We start from the raw sequence: 14758 nt of genomic DNA, 5'->3' as shown, positions 1-14758 counted from the left end.
CTGGCACTTCTGACTGACTGGTGTCATGGCACCACTTAGACTTTACTTAGTCTTTGCCATGGATGACCTCTGTCTCTGCCTCACTTTCCTGAATAGCACAGTAGAATATAATACCACTAATATAATAACAATCAAGAACTTCCACTTTCAAGACTTTTTTTTTGGGGGGGGGGGGGGATTTTTTGGGAGCACTCACTCACCTACAGCCAGGATGTAAATTTCAAATGGTCATCATATTTTAGATCGAGTACAGTTCTATATGTATATAAACCCAACTTTAATAAAGTTGGGAAACTGTTAAATGTAAGTAAAAATTCAATGACTTGCAAATCTTGTTAACTTATATTTTATTCACAACACAATACAGAAAAACATACAAAATGATCAAAATGATTAACTGAAAAAAAGTGTCATTTTGAGACAGATATTAGCTCATTTTGAATTACATGGCAATAACATGTTACATGTTATTGCCATGAACTCCACTACTACTGAGAGTCACTGCTCACCTAATGCGGAGTTTTTAATGGTCAAATGCAGACCTTATTATCTCCCCAGAGAATTCACTTCGATCATACTCACTGCCGTGTATATACCCCCCGACGCTAATGCTAGGTTGGCCATGAAAGAACTTTCTGCAGCCATTAACAAACACCAGAATAAACACCCCGAGGCTGCTTTTATTGTTGCTGGCGACTTCAACCACACCAACTTAAAGACAGTCCTCCCCAGATTCCACCAACATGTCTCCTGCCACACCAGAGGAGACAAGACTTTAGACCATGTGTATTCCAACCTGGCTGGAGCCTACAAAGCCACACCCCTCCCCCACATTGGACAATCGGACCATCTCTCCCTGTTCCTCACACCACGGTATTCACCACTCATCCAACATGTGAAACCTGCTGTGAGGACAATTAAAGTGTGGCCAGAGGGGACAGACGCAGTGCTCCAGGACAGATTTAAAAACACAGACTGGAATATGTTCACCCACACAGACCTGGACCAGTACGCCTCATCTGTACTGGATTACATCTCCAAAACCACAGACAGTGTCACCACCCAGAAACGGATCACCATGTACCCCAACCAGAAGCCTTGGATGAACCGGGATGTTCGTCTCCTCCTGAAGGCCCGCAACACTGCCTTTAGGTCAGGAGATGCACACGCCTACAGTACAGTCAGGGCTAATCTAAAGAAGGGCATCAAAAAAGCCAAACACCATTACAAAAAGAAGGTAGAAGAACACTTCTCCAACTCCAACCCCCGACACATGTGGCAAGGACTCCAGACCATCACAGACTACAGGACCACCAAACCCTCCCCCGCATCCTCTGATGTCTCCTTCCTCAACGAGCTCAACAACTTTTATGCTCGTTTTGAGCGAGGGAACCCCACAACCACAACCAAAGCAGACATGACGCCAGACCACCAACCTATGACTCTCTCCCCCACCGATGTAGGAGCGGTGCTGAGCAGGATCAATGTCCACAAGGCTGCAGGCCCTGATGGCATCCCCGGGCGTGTTCTCAGAGCGTGTTCTGGGGAGCTTGCAGGAGTGCTCACAGACATATTCAATCTGTCCTTGGCCCACGCTGTGGTACCGGCCTGCTTCAAATCCACCTCCATCGTCCCGATACCCAAAAACTCCAACCCATCTTGCCTCAATGATTACCGCCCAGTAGCACTCACCCCCATCATCACTAAGTGCTTAGAGCGACTGGTCCTAGCACACTTCAAATCCTGTCTCCCCCCACCCTGGACCCCCACCAATTCGCATACCGCCGGAACAGGAGCACAGAGGATGCAGTCTCCATCGCACTGCACTCTGTCCTCTCACACCTGGACAACAACAACACCTACGCCAGAATGCTGTTTATAGACTTCAGTTCAGCATTCAATACAATCCACCCCTCACAACTCATCAGGAAACTGACAGACCTGGGTATCAGTTCCCTCATCTGCAAATGGTTACTGGACTTCCTGACCAACCGCCCCCAACATGTCCGGCTGGATAACCGCTGCTCATCTACCATCACAATGAACACCGGTGTACCACAAGGCTGTGTGATGAGCCCTTTCCTCTACTCCCTCTTCACCCACGACTGCAGACCTGCTGATGGTTCCAACACCATCATTAAGTTTGCAGATGACACCACGGTGATTGGCCTCATCAGTGACAACGATGAGCCCGCCTACAGGGAGGAGGTGGATCGTCTGGCTGAGTGGTGCGACAGAAACAACCTGCTGCTTAACACCGAGAAGACCAAGGAGCTCATCGTGGACTACAGGAGGAATGCTGACCCACATCCACCCATCCACATTAAGGGGACGGCTGTGGAGCGTGTGAGCAGCTTCAAGTTCCTGGGAGTCCACATCTCCGAGGATCTCACCTGGACGACCAACTGCTCCAAGCTGGTCAAGAAGGCTCACCAGCGCCTCTTCTTCTTGAGGACTCTGAGGAAGAACCACCTGTCCTCAGACATCCTGGTGAACTTCTATCGCTGCACCATCGAGAGCATCCTGACCAACTGTATAACAGTCTGGTACGGGAACTGCTCTGCCTCGGACCGGAAGGCGTTGCAGAGGGTCGTGAAAACTGCCCAGCGCATCGCCGGAGCACCACTTCCTGCCATAAAAGACATCTACAGGAAGCGGTGTCTGAAAAGGGCTGGGAAAATCATCAAAGACCCCAGTCACCCATCACATGGACTCTTCACCCTCCTGCCCTCTGGGAGGCGCCACAGGAGCCTCCGGACTAAGACCACCAGGTACCGGAACAGCTTCTTCCCCACAGCTGTCAGACTCCTGAACTCTGCCTCCTGACATCTGACCCACGTTAAACTCATGGACTGAACATACACACACCCACAATGGACAACTGTACCCTCAAACACACAATAATAACATGGAGTGAACCACCACTCACAACCACTAGCACTTTATATAGCCTCTGTAGAAACTATCTACACCCTCACTTATCTTAACTGCACTACTGTATAGCTCTGTGTAAATAATCATTCTGTACATTCGATAATTTTTAATCCTACAACTGTTTACAACTTGCATAGTTCCCATTTCTGTATAGCTGTATATCCCAGATTCTGTAAAGTTATTTATTTCATATTCTGTATAGTTTTTCATATTTATATCCTGTTCATATCCTGTACATAGCTTGTACTCACTACAGCCTGTACATACTTATAGTTATAGAATATTCACAACATACTTCATACCGTGTACATTATAACATACCATAATAGACCCATTTCTGTAATATACTCACATATCTATATTATTGCTAATATATATTGTAATATGTCTATATCACTAAAGCACTTCTGGATGGATGCAAACTGCATTTCGTTGCCCTGTACCTGTGCATGTGCAATGACAATAAAGTTGAATTCTATTCTATTCTATTCTATTCTATGTTAAAAAAAATGGGACAGGACTTCTCTCCATGGAGAAGGAGGCTGGAAGCCAACATCAGAGAAGCACAGAATAGGCCAGTTCTCCAATTCCTGATGGGAGGCACCGCCAAAAGTGGTTAAGAAGAACAGGGCTAAGGTCCTGTGGGACTTTAAGTTCCAGTCAGACATACTGGCCAACTAGCCAGACATAATGGTGGTTGAGAAGAAGCAGAAGACTGCAGCTGTGATAGGTATGGCAATCCCAGTGGACAATATCAGAGTTCTCTGTCCAGAAGAATGCAGTCCGAGGGATTGCTCTGATACTATCGCTCCACAGCTCTTTGCTGATTCCAAGGGTCAGTCAGCTGACGTTTGTGAGTGATGGGTTTCAAGTGTTTCAGGCTTTTTCAGGCACATTTATAGCTTTTCCTAACAGAGAGATAAGCCCACGATGGAAACCTCTGCAGATTGTTTCAGCAGTGCACGGAGCAAGCTTTTCTTCCATTCTTCCATGCCCTTCATTTCTTAATATTTTTCGAGGAGAATGGGAATGAGGTGCAGCACTTTACTGAAACATGCAAGCATGAATGGAAATACTAAATTAGATTTTTTGTATGGCTACATCCATTCTTCAATGCAGCCTGAACTCTCTTAGAACTCTTGCAATTTATTTAAGTAGTCTTCAGAAATAGTTCTGCAGGGTTCCTGAAGGACATTCAATGCTCTTCTTTGGACGTTGGCTGCCTTTTGTTCCATTCTCTGTCCAGATTTTCCCACACTGCTTTAGTAATGTTTAGGTCTGGGCTTTGGAGAGAACAATCCATGACTGATACTGTTCCAGTGTTTGTTTTTCTATCCAGGTATGCTTTGACTGCACTGGCAAAGTGTTTGGGATCATTATCATGCTGAAAAATGGGGTTGCTGCCAAGGAGGTAGAGCAGGTCATCTACTAATCGGTGCTCTAGTCTGTATGTCAAGTATCCTTGGGCAAGAGACTAACTCCAAGTTGCTCTCTGATGCATCCATTGGAGCAGGAATGTTATAAATCAAAGTTAGCAATTAAAGTGACGGAAGTGATGTTGTAGGTGACGTCAGACGCCGGAGATTTTGGCGGAGAAAAAGCAAATGGTAGCATAGAGTTTAACAAAGGTTTTCCAAGCTTCAGTATTACCAAATATACTAATCAATTGTCATATAACTAACAACATCTGTTTTATCATCTCTAACACCCTGGAGGACAACGGGGAGAGTTTAGACGCTCTCCAAGATTACATCGACCGCTGTTTTCAAGATTTAGTAATGCATAAGGCCCAGAGTGCATCTTCCCCGGCCAAAATCGAGACGCCGTCATCGAAGAGAAGTCGCCAGGCAGACTCCCCCGGTACAACATCGCCTGCCGGCAAAGACATCGCAGAAATCCTGGAGTCAATCGACAAGCGATTGTCCAGTTTCGATGCGAGGCTGTCCCTGGTGGAGATTTTACACCGGGAATTTAAATCTCTGAGAGAATCCCTGGAATTCAGCCAGCAGCAGGTGGAAACGCTTGCCGCTGAAAATGCCACGCTACGGGAGTCGGTTAAATCTCTCACCGATAACGTGACCCAGCTAAACATTGAAAATAAAAAAATAAAAGAGTCCGTTATCGATCTACAAGCCCGTAGCATGAGAGATAATCTTGTGTTTTCTGGTATTCCAGAAACTGCCGGAGAGGACGCAGAGGCAACGGTGAAAAACTTCATTAAAATCCACCTGAAGCTGCCGGAGGACACCGTAAAGAACATCGACTTCGATAGAGTACATCGCTTGGGGGGCGCGCGGTCGCGGACCGGGAGACCACGGCCTATTGTGGCCAAATTCAGTCAATTCAAACAGAAGGAACAGGTGAAGAGTCGCGGCAGAGAGCTGAAAGGAACGGACTTCAGCGTGAACGACCAGTTCCCCAAAGAGATCCTGGAACGACGCAAGGTCCTGTTCCCAGTTCGACGTAGCTTCATCCAGAAAGGCTCCCGTGCTGTCATCGCCGTGGACCGGCTCTACGTGGACGGACAGCTTTACCGCGACCTCGGCACCACACCGTGGTTATATTAACTGCACTCCAGATAAGAACCCGCTACACTCTTTTCTTATTCATTCACACTCTCTCCTTTAACATGAGTTTAAGCTAGTAATATCAATATGATGTCATAGCAGATATAACACCGTCACCCTCCGTCATTGCTTTAATTGGAATGTTTCCGTTTCGTTTCTTTTTTTTTTTTGTTGTCGCTCACAGTTCATGTGGTTTCTTTCTTTCTCTTGTCTTTCACTGCTGTGGTCACCTACTTCCCCACTCACCTACAAACAACACCCTCTATTTCTCCATATTTTCACAACACGATCACGCAAACACATCAGCTCAACGGCAGCACATTCACAACAGCCTCACAGCACGCACAGACTTGCAGGACACATAAGCAAGCCACGCTTGTTCATATTAGTGAATATTCACACACATAGTCAGACTTATGGAGTCTCTCACCACACTTCTTTTTCTCTTTCTATTTACAAACAAGGGATGTTTCCATATTCTCTCCACCTGTCTAAACGAAACACCCAGCATACATCATTAGACATACACGCACAATTAAGGGCATGCTGAGGTTTGTCACATGGAATGTAAATGGAGCTGGCACCAGAGGAAAGAGGTTAAAAATATTTAACCAGCTTAAAAAACTACAGGCAGATGTTGTTTTATTACAAGAAACTCACAAACCTGTCACAGGTTTAAATGAACTTAAAACACCTGAGTTTCCTAACGTGTTTGCAGCCTGTTATAATTCTAGACAATGGGGAGTAGCAATTTTAATACATAAAAATGTTAATTTTACAGTACTCGATACAGTTATAGATCCAGAGGGTAGATTTCTAATTATTAAACTATCAATATTGAACAAAAAACTATGTATTGTTAGTATATATGGTCCAAATGTTGATGAACCCTCATTCTTCCACGGTTTTTTTAGTGCACTCTCTGAACACCTTGATTGCACACTCATTCTTGGCGGTGACCTCAACCTTGGACTAAATGAAGAAATGGATAGGCTCAACACAACAGGAACTCAGCGCAATTGGCAGTCCACAAATATAATCAAACAGTATATGAACGACTTTGGTCTTTGCGATGCATGGCGCTCTCTTCACCCCACCAGTAAGGAATATACTTTTTTCTCGCATGTTCATCACTCTTACTCTCGTCTGGATTATTTTTTGGTCAGCAGCTCACTGCTGTGTGACATTTCAGACACTGAGATTCATCCTATAGCTGTCAGCGATCATGCTCCTGTATCTTTAACACTAATGCACAAGAATAATACTACGCCAAGTAAAAACTGGAGATTTAATATATCACTACTTAAAGATGAAGACTTTATTAAATACTTTAAAAAGGAATGGACTTCATATTTAGACTTTAATGACACTCCCGGAATATCTGCTTCTGTTCTATGGGAAGCAGGGAAAGCTGTGATGAGAGGTAAAATAATTTCTTTCTCATCACACAAAAAGAAAGAAGAAAACAAAAATATTCAGGAATTAGAAAAAAACATCAAATCACTAGAAGAAGCCTACGCGTCCCACCAAGATCAGGAAACATTGAACAAAATATGCAAAACAAAACTAGAATTAAATGAAACTATTAATAAAAAAGCACAATTCCTTATACAAAGACTTCGCTTGCAGAATTTTGAACACAGTAACAAATCAGGTCGATTTCTAGCTAACCAGCTAAAAATAAATAAAGAAAAAATAACTATATGTGCTGCTAAAGATTTATCGGGGAACACAATATATGATCCTGGAAGAATAAACAACATTTTTAGGGATTTCTATGAAACTTTATACTCACCACAAATAAACCCATCTAAAAATGAAATTGATCTGTTTCTTGACAACGTAACTCTTCCAAAATTACTAGACAGTCAAGCAATGGAACTGGATTCGCCACTGACGCCAAGTGAACTCCAGGAAGCCCTGATAAGTATGCCCAATAATAAGGCTCCAGGTCCAGACGGCTTCCCTGCAGAATTCTACAAAGAATTCTGGACAATTTTGGCACCAGTATTCCACAGCATGTTGCAGAAAATCGAGGAAAAGGGCAGACTACCACCAAATATGAATTCTGCCAACATTAGTCTCCTGCTAAAACCAGGCAAAGACCCTTTATTTCCCTCAAGCTATCGTCCAATTTCTCTTTTAAATGTAGACCTTAAAATAATCTGCAAAGCTCTCTCAAAGAGATTAGAGAAAATGACCCCCCTCTTAATTCATCCTGACCAAACTGGTTTCATAAAAGGTCGGCACTCCTCAACAAACACTCGTAGATTACTTAATTTAATAGACTACTCATACGATAAAAACATCGAAGCCATAATATTATCTCTAGATGCAGAAAAAGCATTTGACAGAGTTAATTGGAAATTTTTATTCGCAACTTTACACAAATTTGGTTTTGGAAACTCTTTCATAAACTGGATAAGAATATTATACAATTCCCCAACAGCTCGTATCAGAACAAATGACCAGACATCCTCCAGCTTCTGTCTCCTGAGGGGCACCAGACAGGGATGCCCACTCTCCCCCTCACTTTTTGCAATTTTTATTGAACCTCTAGCAGCAGCATTTAGACAGGCTACAACAATTAAGGGCATAAAATGTAAGAACATAGAACATAAAATCAGTCTCTATGCGGATGATGTGTTGCTTTTTCTGCAAAACACACAAACCAACCTCTCTGAGGTAATTACTTTAATAAACTGGTTTTCAAGAGTTTCAGATTATTCAATTAACTGGCCAAAATCTACAGTTCTCCCCATTAACTGCTCCTTCCATAATTCTTCCTCTGCCCCACTGCAATCCGGAAATATTAAATATTTAGGTATTAATGTCTCTCCTAAGCTTTCAGACTTAACTAAACTAAACCACATCCCACTTCTAAAGAAAGTAGAAGGCGATCTGACTAGATGGAAATCTTTACCCATATCACTCATGGGAAGGGTCGCCACTATAAAAATGATGATCTTGCCAAAAATAAATTACTTATTTTTGATGATCCCTAACAAACCATCACAAGATTGGTTCAGATCTCTGGATTCATATATTTCCAAATTCCTTTGGAAAGATAAATCCCCGCGTATTAGCTTAAAAACGCTACAAAGAACCAAGGATAGAGGAGGATTAGATCTGCCTAATTTTCACCAATACTTCTTAGCCAACAGGCTTCAGTTCATCTCAGAATGGTTAAAACATACCTTCTTAGTTGAGCCCTGGCTAGATGTTGAACAGGCACTATGCAAGGATCTAGAGATTTCAGACCTACCATTTATTAGCTCAAACATCAAAAGACATGAATGCTTTAAAAGTATCAACATCAGCTTTTCTCTAACAGCATGGTGGGAGTTTCTAAAAATAACGGAGTCTTCATTAATCCCATGCAAATGTACACCTATCTGGAATAACCCTGACATATTACAAAACAATAATATGATTAATTTCCCAGAATGGAGTTGTAAAGGAATTAAATACTTAGAACATATATTAGAGGGAACAGAATTTATTCCATTTGACAGACTAGTTGAACAATATGGGATCAACAAGACAAGGTTTTTAGAATATCAACAAATTAAATCCATAGTAAAAAAGAAATTTAACCTCAGTCAAGTTGAATTACAAACACCACTAAGTGCGGCACATTTTCTTACTCTTAAATCCCCCAAATTATTATCTAAAATATACAGAACACTTTCTAAATTAGATGAATCAATATCCCTTCCTACTGCAAAGTGGGAAGCAGATTTATCAGTCAACCTAGACCAAAACTTCTGGTCTCAGATTTGCTTAAAAACTTTTAAATTAATTAAAAATCCCAGTCTGCAATTAATACAATACAAAATACTTCATAGAGTGCACTATACAGGTCATCGGATGTTCAAGATGGGCTTTACATCTTCCAACAACTGCTCACACTGTCAAGGCAATACACCAGACAATTACATCCACGCTCTTTGGTTCTGTCCACCAGTGCAAAAGTTTTGGCGCGAGATATGTGAAGACTTATCAAAGTGTCTGAAATGTAACATCCCAACTTCCCCCTTAGTGTGTCTACTGGGCAGCTTAGATAATGTCACTTCAGAAAAGAATATAGCCCATATGATCTTCACTGCCCTATGCATAGCCAAGAAAACAGTCCTCATGAACTGGAAAAATAAAAATAATCTTAATTCTAACCAATATAGAAATTATCTATTAGATTACATTAGTCTTGACACAGCCTCTGCCACCACATTAGATCAATTGCTCTGGGCCCCTTTTATCAGCTCCATCACCTAGTGGGGGTGGGGGGTCATAGTTTGGTCCCGCCTTCACTGTTGTGATTGGTGAGGGGGTAGGGACAGGCTTAGGGCGTCGGGGGGTTCCCCGGAGGCATCTTCCTTGGGGAGCTCAACCCGGGGTAGCGGTCACGTCCGGTTGGGGGCTCTGTTGGCTCTCAGGTGACTGTTTCCTCGCGGCTGGGTGCAGCGGGGCTAGGGGAGGGTCTGTGCTGACGGACGTGGGTTACTGACCTGGCAACCTGGCTGCCCCTGGGTGGGTCCGGGATGGGCGTGAGGTTCTGGGGGCGCTCCGTCTCTGGGCTGGGGCCCGGGCCGGGCCTCGGGGGCTTGGGTCCTGGTTGGTGTGTTGCCGGGGTTGTGGGCGGGTGGGTGCATGGGGGCCCGGCCCTGGAGCAGGGTGCCGCCGGTGCGTCGAGCCGCCTGGGGGGCTCTTCAACTGGTGGGGAGGATGGTCACATCTTGCAGGAGCTTTCTTCTCTTCAGGAACTCTCTGCAGGAGGGGGAGATACAGGAGAGGTGGAGGAAGATCTCAGCCTGGGCGTTTACCGTCTTATGTAGTCTGGAAGATGTGTGGATGGTGGGGTGGGTGCAGTTCTCTCTGTGGTGGGGTTGGGTGGACTGTCCAGGGCTCTGTGGAGCCGGGGGGCGCTACTGCACTGGGCCCCGGTCTGATGGGCCTGGGCCCCCCTTCCCTGGCGGGTCGCGGAGGGTGGGAGTGCCTACTGGGGTCAGCGGGGGAGCTGGCCCCAGGGAGGGGTTACCTGCCCCTCCCTTCCTTCCCTCCCCATCTCCAGCTGCCTCCCTCTTCCCGCTCCTCCACAACCACCCACACATGCAGGGCCTTGGAGTGGGGGTATGTCACCAGGGTGCAGAGGAGGCTACCCCCCCCCCCCCCCCCCCCCCTGTCCCCTTCTGGCTGCCTCTGCCTCAATTTTATCCCACAACTTAGACATTCACATTATTCACACTCTCATTACACATACATATAGGATCTTGGGGGTGGGCACAATCACGGAGACCAAATCACCATCAGGGTGTATACCTCACCCCTGACGTCGTTGCCCACCTCTCAATTTTAAATACACTTAGTCATTGAGGGCTAGCAGGAGGGACTATGCGCTTACCTGCTGCTCTCTGGCAGGTAGCTCCAAGCCCTCCTGGGTTTTAATTGCACCTTAGAACACATATGCATCAACACTACAATGAGCGGGTGGAGGGAGGTTTGGAGTCTTCTCCCACCCCCATTCTCTGCGGCCTGCTGGAGCGGGAGGGCTAGTAGGAGGAGTTGGCCGTCCGACTGTGGTCTGGGGTGTGGGGCCTCCCTGCTGCTGCGGAGTCGGGGTGGTCTGCCTCTCCCCACCGCAGGGAAAAGGGTAACACCACCTGGGTCTGGGTGCAATTCCCCCCTCCAGGGGCAAGGGTACCTAGACCCGGTTTGTAGAGTACGCTTGGGGAGTGTGATTGTGTGTACAGCGTCTCTTTATGTCTGTCTCCACGTTGGTTGAGTGTGGAGTGAGTGCATATGAGAGCATGAGGGTGGGAATGGATGTTTGTGTCTGTGTGTGCCTGTATGTCTGTGTCTATATGTCAGGTTGGGTATCAGACGCCACCTCCCTGGGGACACCTCAGGCCCTCCAAGGTTTGGAGGCCTATCTCCACCCACCACCACTTCCCCTGCCGGTGGCGGACTCCCTCAGGTGTCGGTGTGTTGGTGGTTCTTTGTGTCTGGGGGTGGGCGTCCGGGTACACACCGGCTCACTCCTTGGCGGCCGCTTGTCGGGGCCTGGGGCCTGGGGCTCGCTCGGGCCCCTTTGGAGGTGGGGTGTCCCCGGCCTCTCGGCCTGGGGCTCGGTCACTCAGGCACAGCTGGGGGCCGGCGGAGCTCACGGGCGCGTCACTGCAACTCCCCCTGACTTCTGCTCCGCGGCTGCTGGGCGAGCCCTCATCTGGGACTCTCCTCAGCTCTTACTGGAACAGTGGCGCGGCTGCCCCTCTGTTGGTCTTCCATGGTCTCTTGTGTTCTGGGGGCCTCTGGATGTCTGGAGTTTTGATCTCCTCCATACCCGCTTCACACCCTGGAGGACGGGGCTGTGGCCCCCCCACACTCCCTAGCAGATCATTACATGGAGAAACCTTTGGAATGCAAGCATGCTGATCCACACAGGTATGCACACATGGGTATTCACAGACGCGGACTAAAGCTTTCTTGGCTGCTGCCTCAAAGCACACTGTGCGCTGTCTATCTTGCGTGCTGCACAATATCGTTTATTATTTAGTAAATATTGATATCTATGACTAGCTAGTTTATTGTGATGGTGCTTTGTTTTCTCTATTATTATGTTGCTCTTTGTTGTTTGCTGTCTCCTCTGTTTTTTTTTTTTTCTCCATACAGGTGACCCAGGAGTTCTTTTTTTTTTTTTTTTCTCTCTCTTCCCCCCCTTCTCACCGTCTCTTCTCCCCTTTGGTTTTCTTTCTTTCTCTCCCCCTCTTTCTCTCATTCATTCCCCCTGTCCTATTTATTAAAAAAAAAAAAAAAAATGACAAAGGATGAACTGAAGCTCTGCCATCACGTAATGTCGCATACTGCTGTTTCTGATGTCATTAAAAAAAAAAAAAAAAAAAAAAAAAAAATAGATAGAAAGCACTCAGATAAAATGTATAACGTGTTTTGAGTGCTCAGGTAGATTAGAAAAGCACTCTATAGGAACCAATCCATTTACCACAAAACCATTCTTGAGCATTTTTGTTGGTGCAAAATGTTATTTTATGCCTTTCAGACTTTTTTTTAAATCTTTCATTTATTTTTTACATAGATTCAACTAAATATAAAAAAGTCTGAGAGGGAAACTAACCTGGGAAACCAATGAAATATGAACAAAATATCAGTTTTTGTGACAGACTGCCAGTAACAAATTAGTAAAGATACTATTTGAAATGGTTCTTCGCTGTTGTGTGTTATATGTTCTGTGTAAACACAACACTGCTTCATTGAGTTGTTTATTTTAGCTTCAAAGATCCATAGGTCCATGTTAAGTAGCTTAAAAAACAACAATAAGAAGTTACTAATGGGACATCTGAAGTGCAAATGAGTAATGTGCTTATTTATGAATGTGGCACAGTAAAAGTATCTTCCTTAACACTGCGGTGGGGTAGCAACCTGTCGGTAAGTAATGTTTTGTGTTCCTTTGCATTTTCCACGTCATCTTTATTATCACATAGCTCTGAAAAAAGTGAATCCCCACAAGGCTGTGGGACCCGATGGAGTTCCTCCCAGAGTTTTGAAGGCCTGTGGGGAACAACTAGCTGTGTGCACTGATATCTTCAACCTGTCACTATCCCAGGCAGTAGTCCCATGTATTTTTGAATCCTCCATCATTATACCAGTTCCCAAAAACTTGACAGCTTCTCCCTGAACGACTTCAGGCCAGTGGCCCTCACACCAGTCGTTATGAAGTGTCTAAAAAAACTGGTTCTCACACACATCAACCACAGGGTCCTGGACACCATAGACCCCCATCCAGTTTGCATACCGTCCCAATCGATCAGTAGATGATGCAACAGCAATAGCTACTCTGCAACACCTGGAGAGCAGCAGATACTGGACTAGAGCTCAGCTTTCAACACCATCCACCCGGGCAAGCTGATGGAGAAGCTGACAGACCTCGGCATCCCAACTCCCACTTGCAACTGGATTCTGGACTTTTTGACAGACAGACCACAGGTGGTGAGAATGGGAGGGCACGTTTCTGCTGAGCTCACCGTCAGCACTGGATCTCGACAGGGCCGCTGCCTCAGCCCCAAACTCCTGTACACCCATGACTGTGTCTCCACCCAGGAAAACTCCATCGTCATCAAATATGCTGGTGACACCACCATCCTGGGGCTCATCAAGGGGGGGAACGAGTCTGGGTACAGGACTCTGGTAGACAGTGTTCTTGCCTATGGAGAGGAAAATGACCTCATCCTCAACACGGACAAGACTAAGGAAGTAATACTGGATTTCAGGAAGAACCCCCCCTCCCCTGCAGCCTCTTATCATCAAAGGGACAGAGGTGGAGAGGGCCAACGGCCACAGATTCCTGGGCCTGCAGGTTACATCAGACCTGAGCTGGACTCTCAACACCACAGCAACAGTGAAAAATGCCCAGCAAAGGCTTTATTTCTATCTCAGGAAAGCTGGCATGAATCATCGCTGTCTCACCCAGGCCTACAGAGGACTTGTAGAGAGCATCCTCACCACAGGCATCACTGTCTGGTACGGGACCACCACACAGGCAGAGAGGAAGGCTCTGCAAAGGGTCACAAAGCCTCCTTCCATGTACACAACAACGCTGCTGAAAAAGAGCAGAGAATAATCAGGGACTCACACCATCCAGCTCACTCTCTGCTCAGACACAACAGAGCGGACAGCATCATCACACACAGAACAACAGCAGCTTTTCAACAGCTTCTTCCCTGCAACTGTCAGACTGATGGCAAGCAAAAGACACTGAACACTTAAAAGAACACAGCACTACTTTACCTCATTTCAAATGTACGATGGGATAAACAGTTCAGTTGGATAACTCTATTTCCACCTGGGATTAATTCAGTTTCTCTGATTCTGATTGCAGGACACCCAAACAAAACACGCAATAAGAGGCTCTAATGTAAGCGTCCTGTTAATGTTGGCGGCGTCAGTTACACAATGGACCCAGAGGCAGCACAACAGAGGCAGCAGTGCACAGGCAGGAATGCGTTTCCGACACCACTTCATAAGAATGGGACGGACGAAACTTCAGTATCTTCGATGTACTATTGCTGTGTGATTTTTATTACTATTACTGAAGGCTACTCGCCACCGAGCTAACATTGTTAGCTTGTTCATAGACTGCAGACTGTTAAGCCGTTTCTAAATATTCAAGTATGCGAGTTCGTACTCGCGTTGTCAGGACTTTGTGAGTTAACACGGGAGACCTAACTTCCCGGACTTTTAAAAAA

At 45.6% G+C, this 14758-nt stretch overlaps 1 protein-coding gene across 2 annotated transcripts; it reads left to right on the top strand.

The window, feature by feature from the left end:
* Positions 1-4486: 4486 nt before the first annotated feature.
* Positions 4487-6215, top strand: LOC146679186 (uncharacterized). 2 transcript variants are annotated; one of them, XR_014912589.1, is made up of 2 exons: positions 4487-4946; positions 5110-6215. XR_014912589.1 is itself a non-coding variant. In XM_085412792.1 (2 exons), exons 1-2 carry the CDS (start codon positions 4713-4715, stop codon positions 5499-5501), a joined length of 474 nt encoding a protein of 157 aa, XP_085268918.1. In that variant the 5' UTR covers positions 4487-4712; the 3' UTR covers positions 5502-6215. The 2 variants fall into 2 exon arrangements, 1 of the variants encoding a protein (XP_085268918.1); XM_085412792.1 differs by having other exon boundaries at positions 4487-4794.
* The last annotated feature ends 8543 nt before the right edge of the window (positions 6216-14758 follow it).

The sequence above is a fragment of the Rhamphochromis longiceps genome, linkage group LG1 (assembly GCF_057381845.1).
Source record: "Rhamphochromis longiceps isolate RC_006_pf linkage group LG1, R_longiceps_female_GT1.1, whole genome shotgun sequence".
Lineage (NCBI taxonomy): Eukaryota > Metazoa > Chordata > Actinopteri > Cichliformes > Cichlidae > Rhamphochromis > Rhamphochromis longiceps.
The sequence above is the reverse complement of the archived record's forward strand: the minus strand, read 5'-3'. Positions and strand labels throughout refer to the sequence as shown.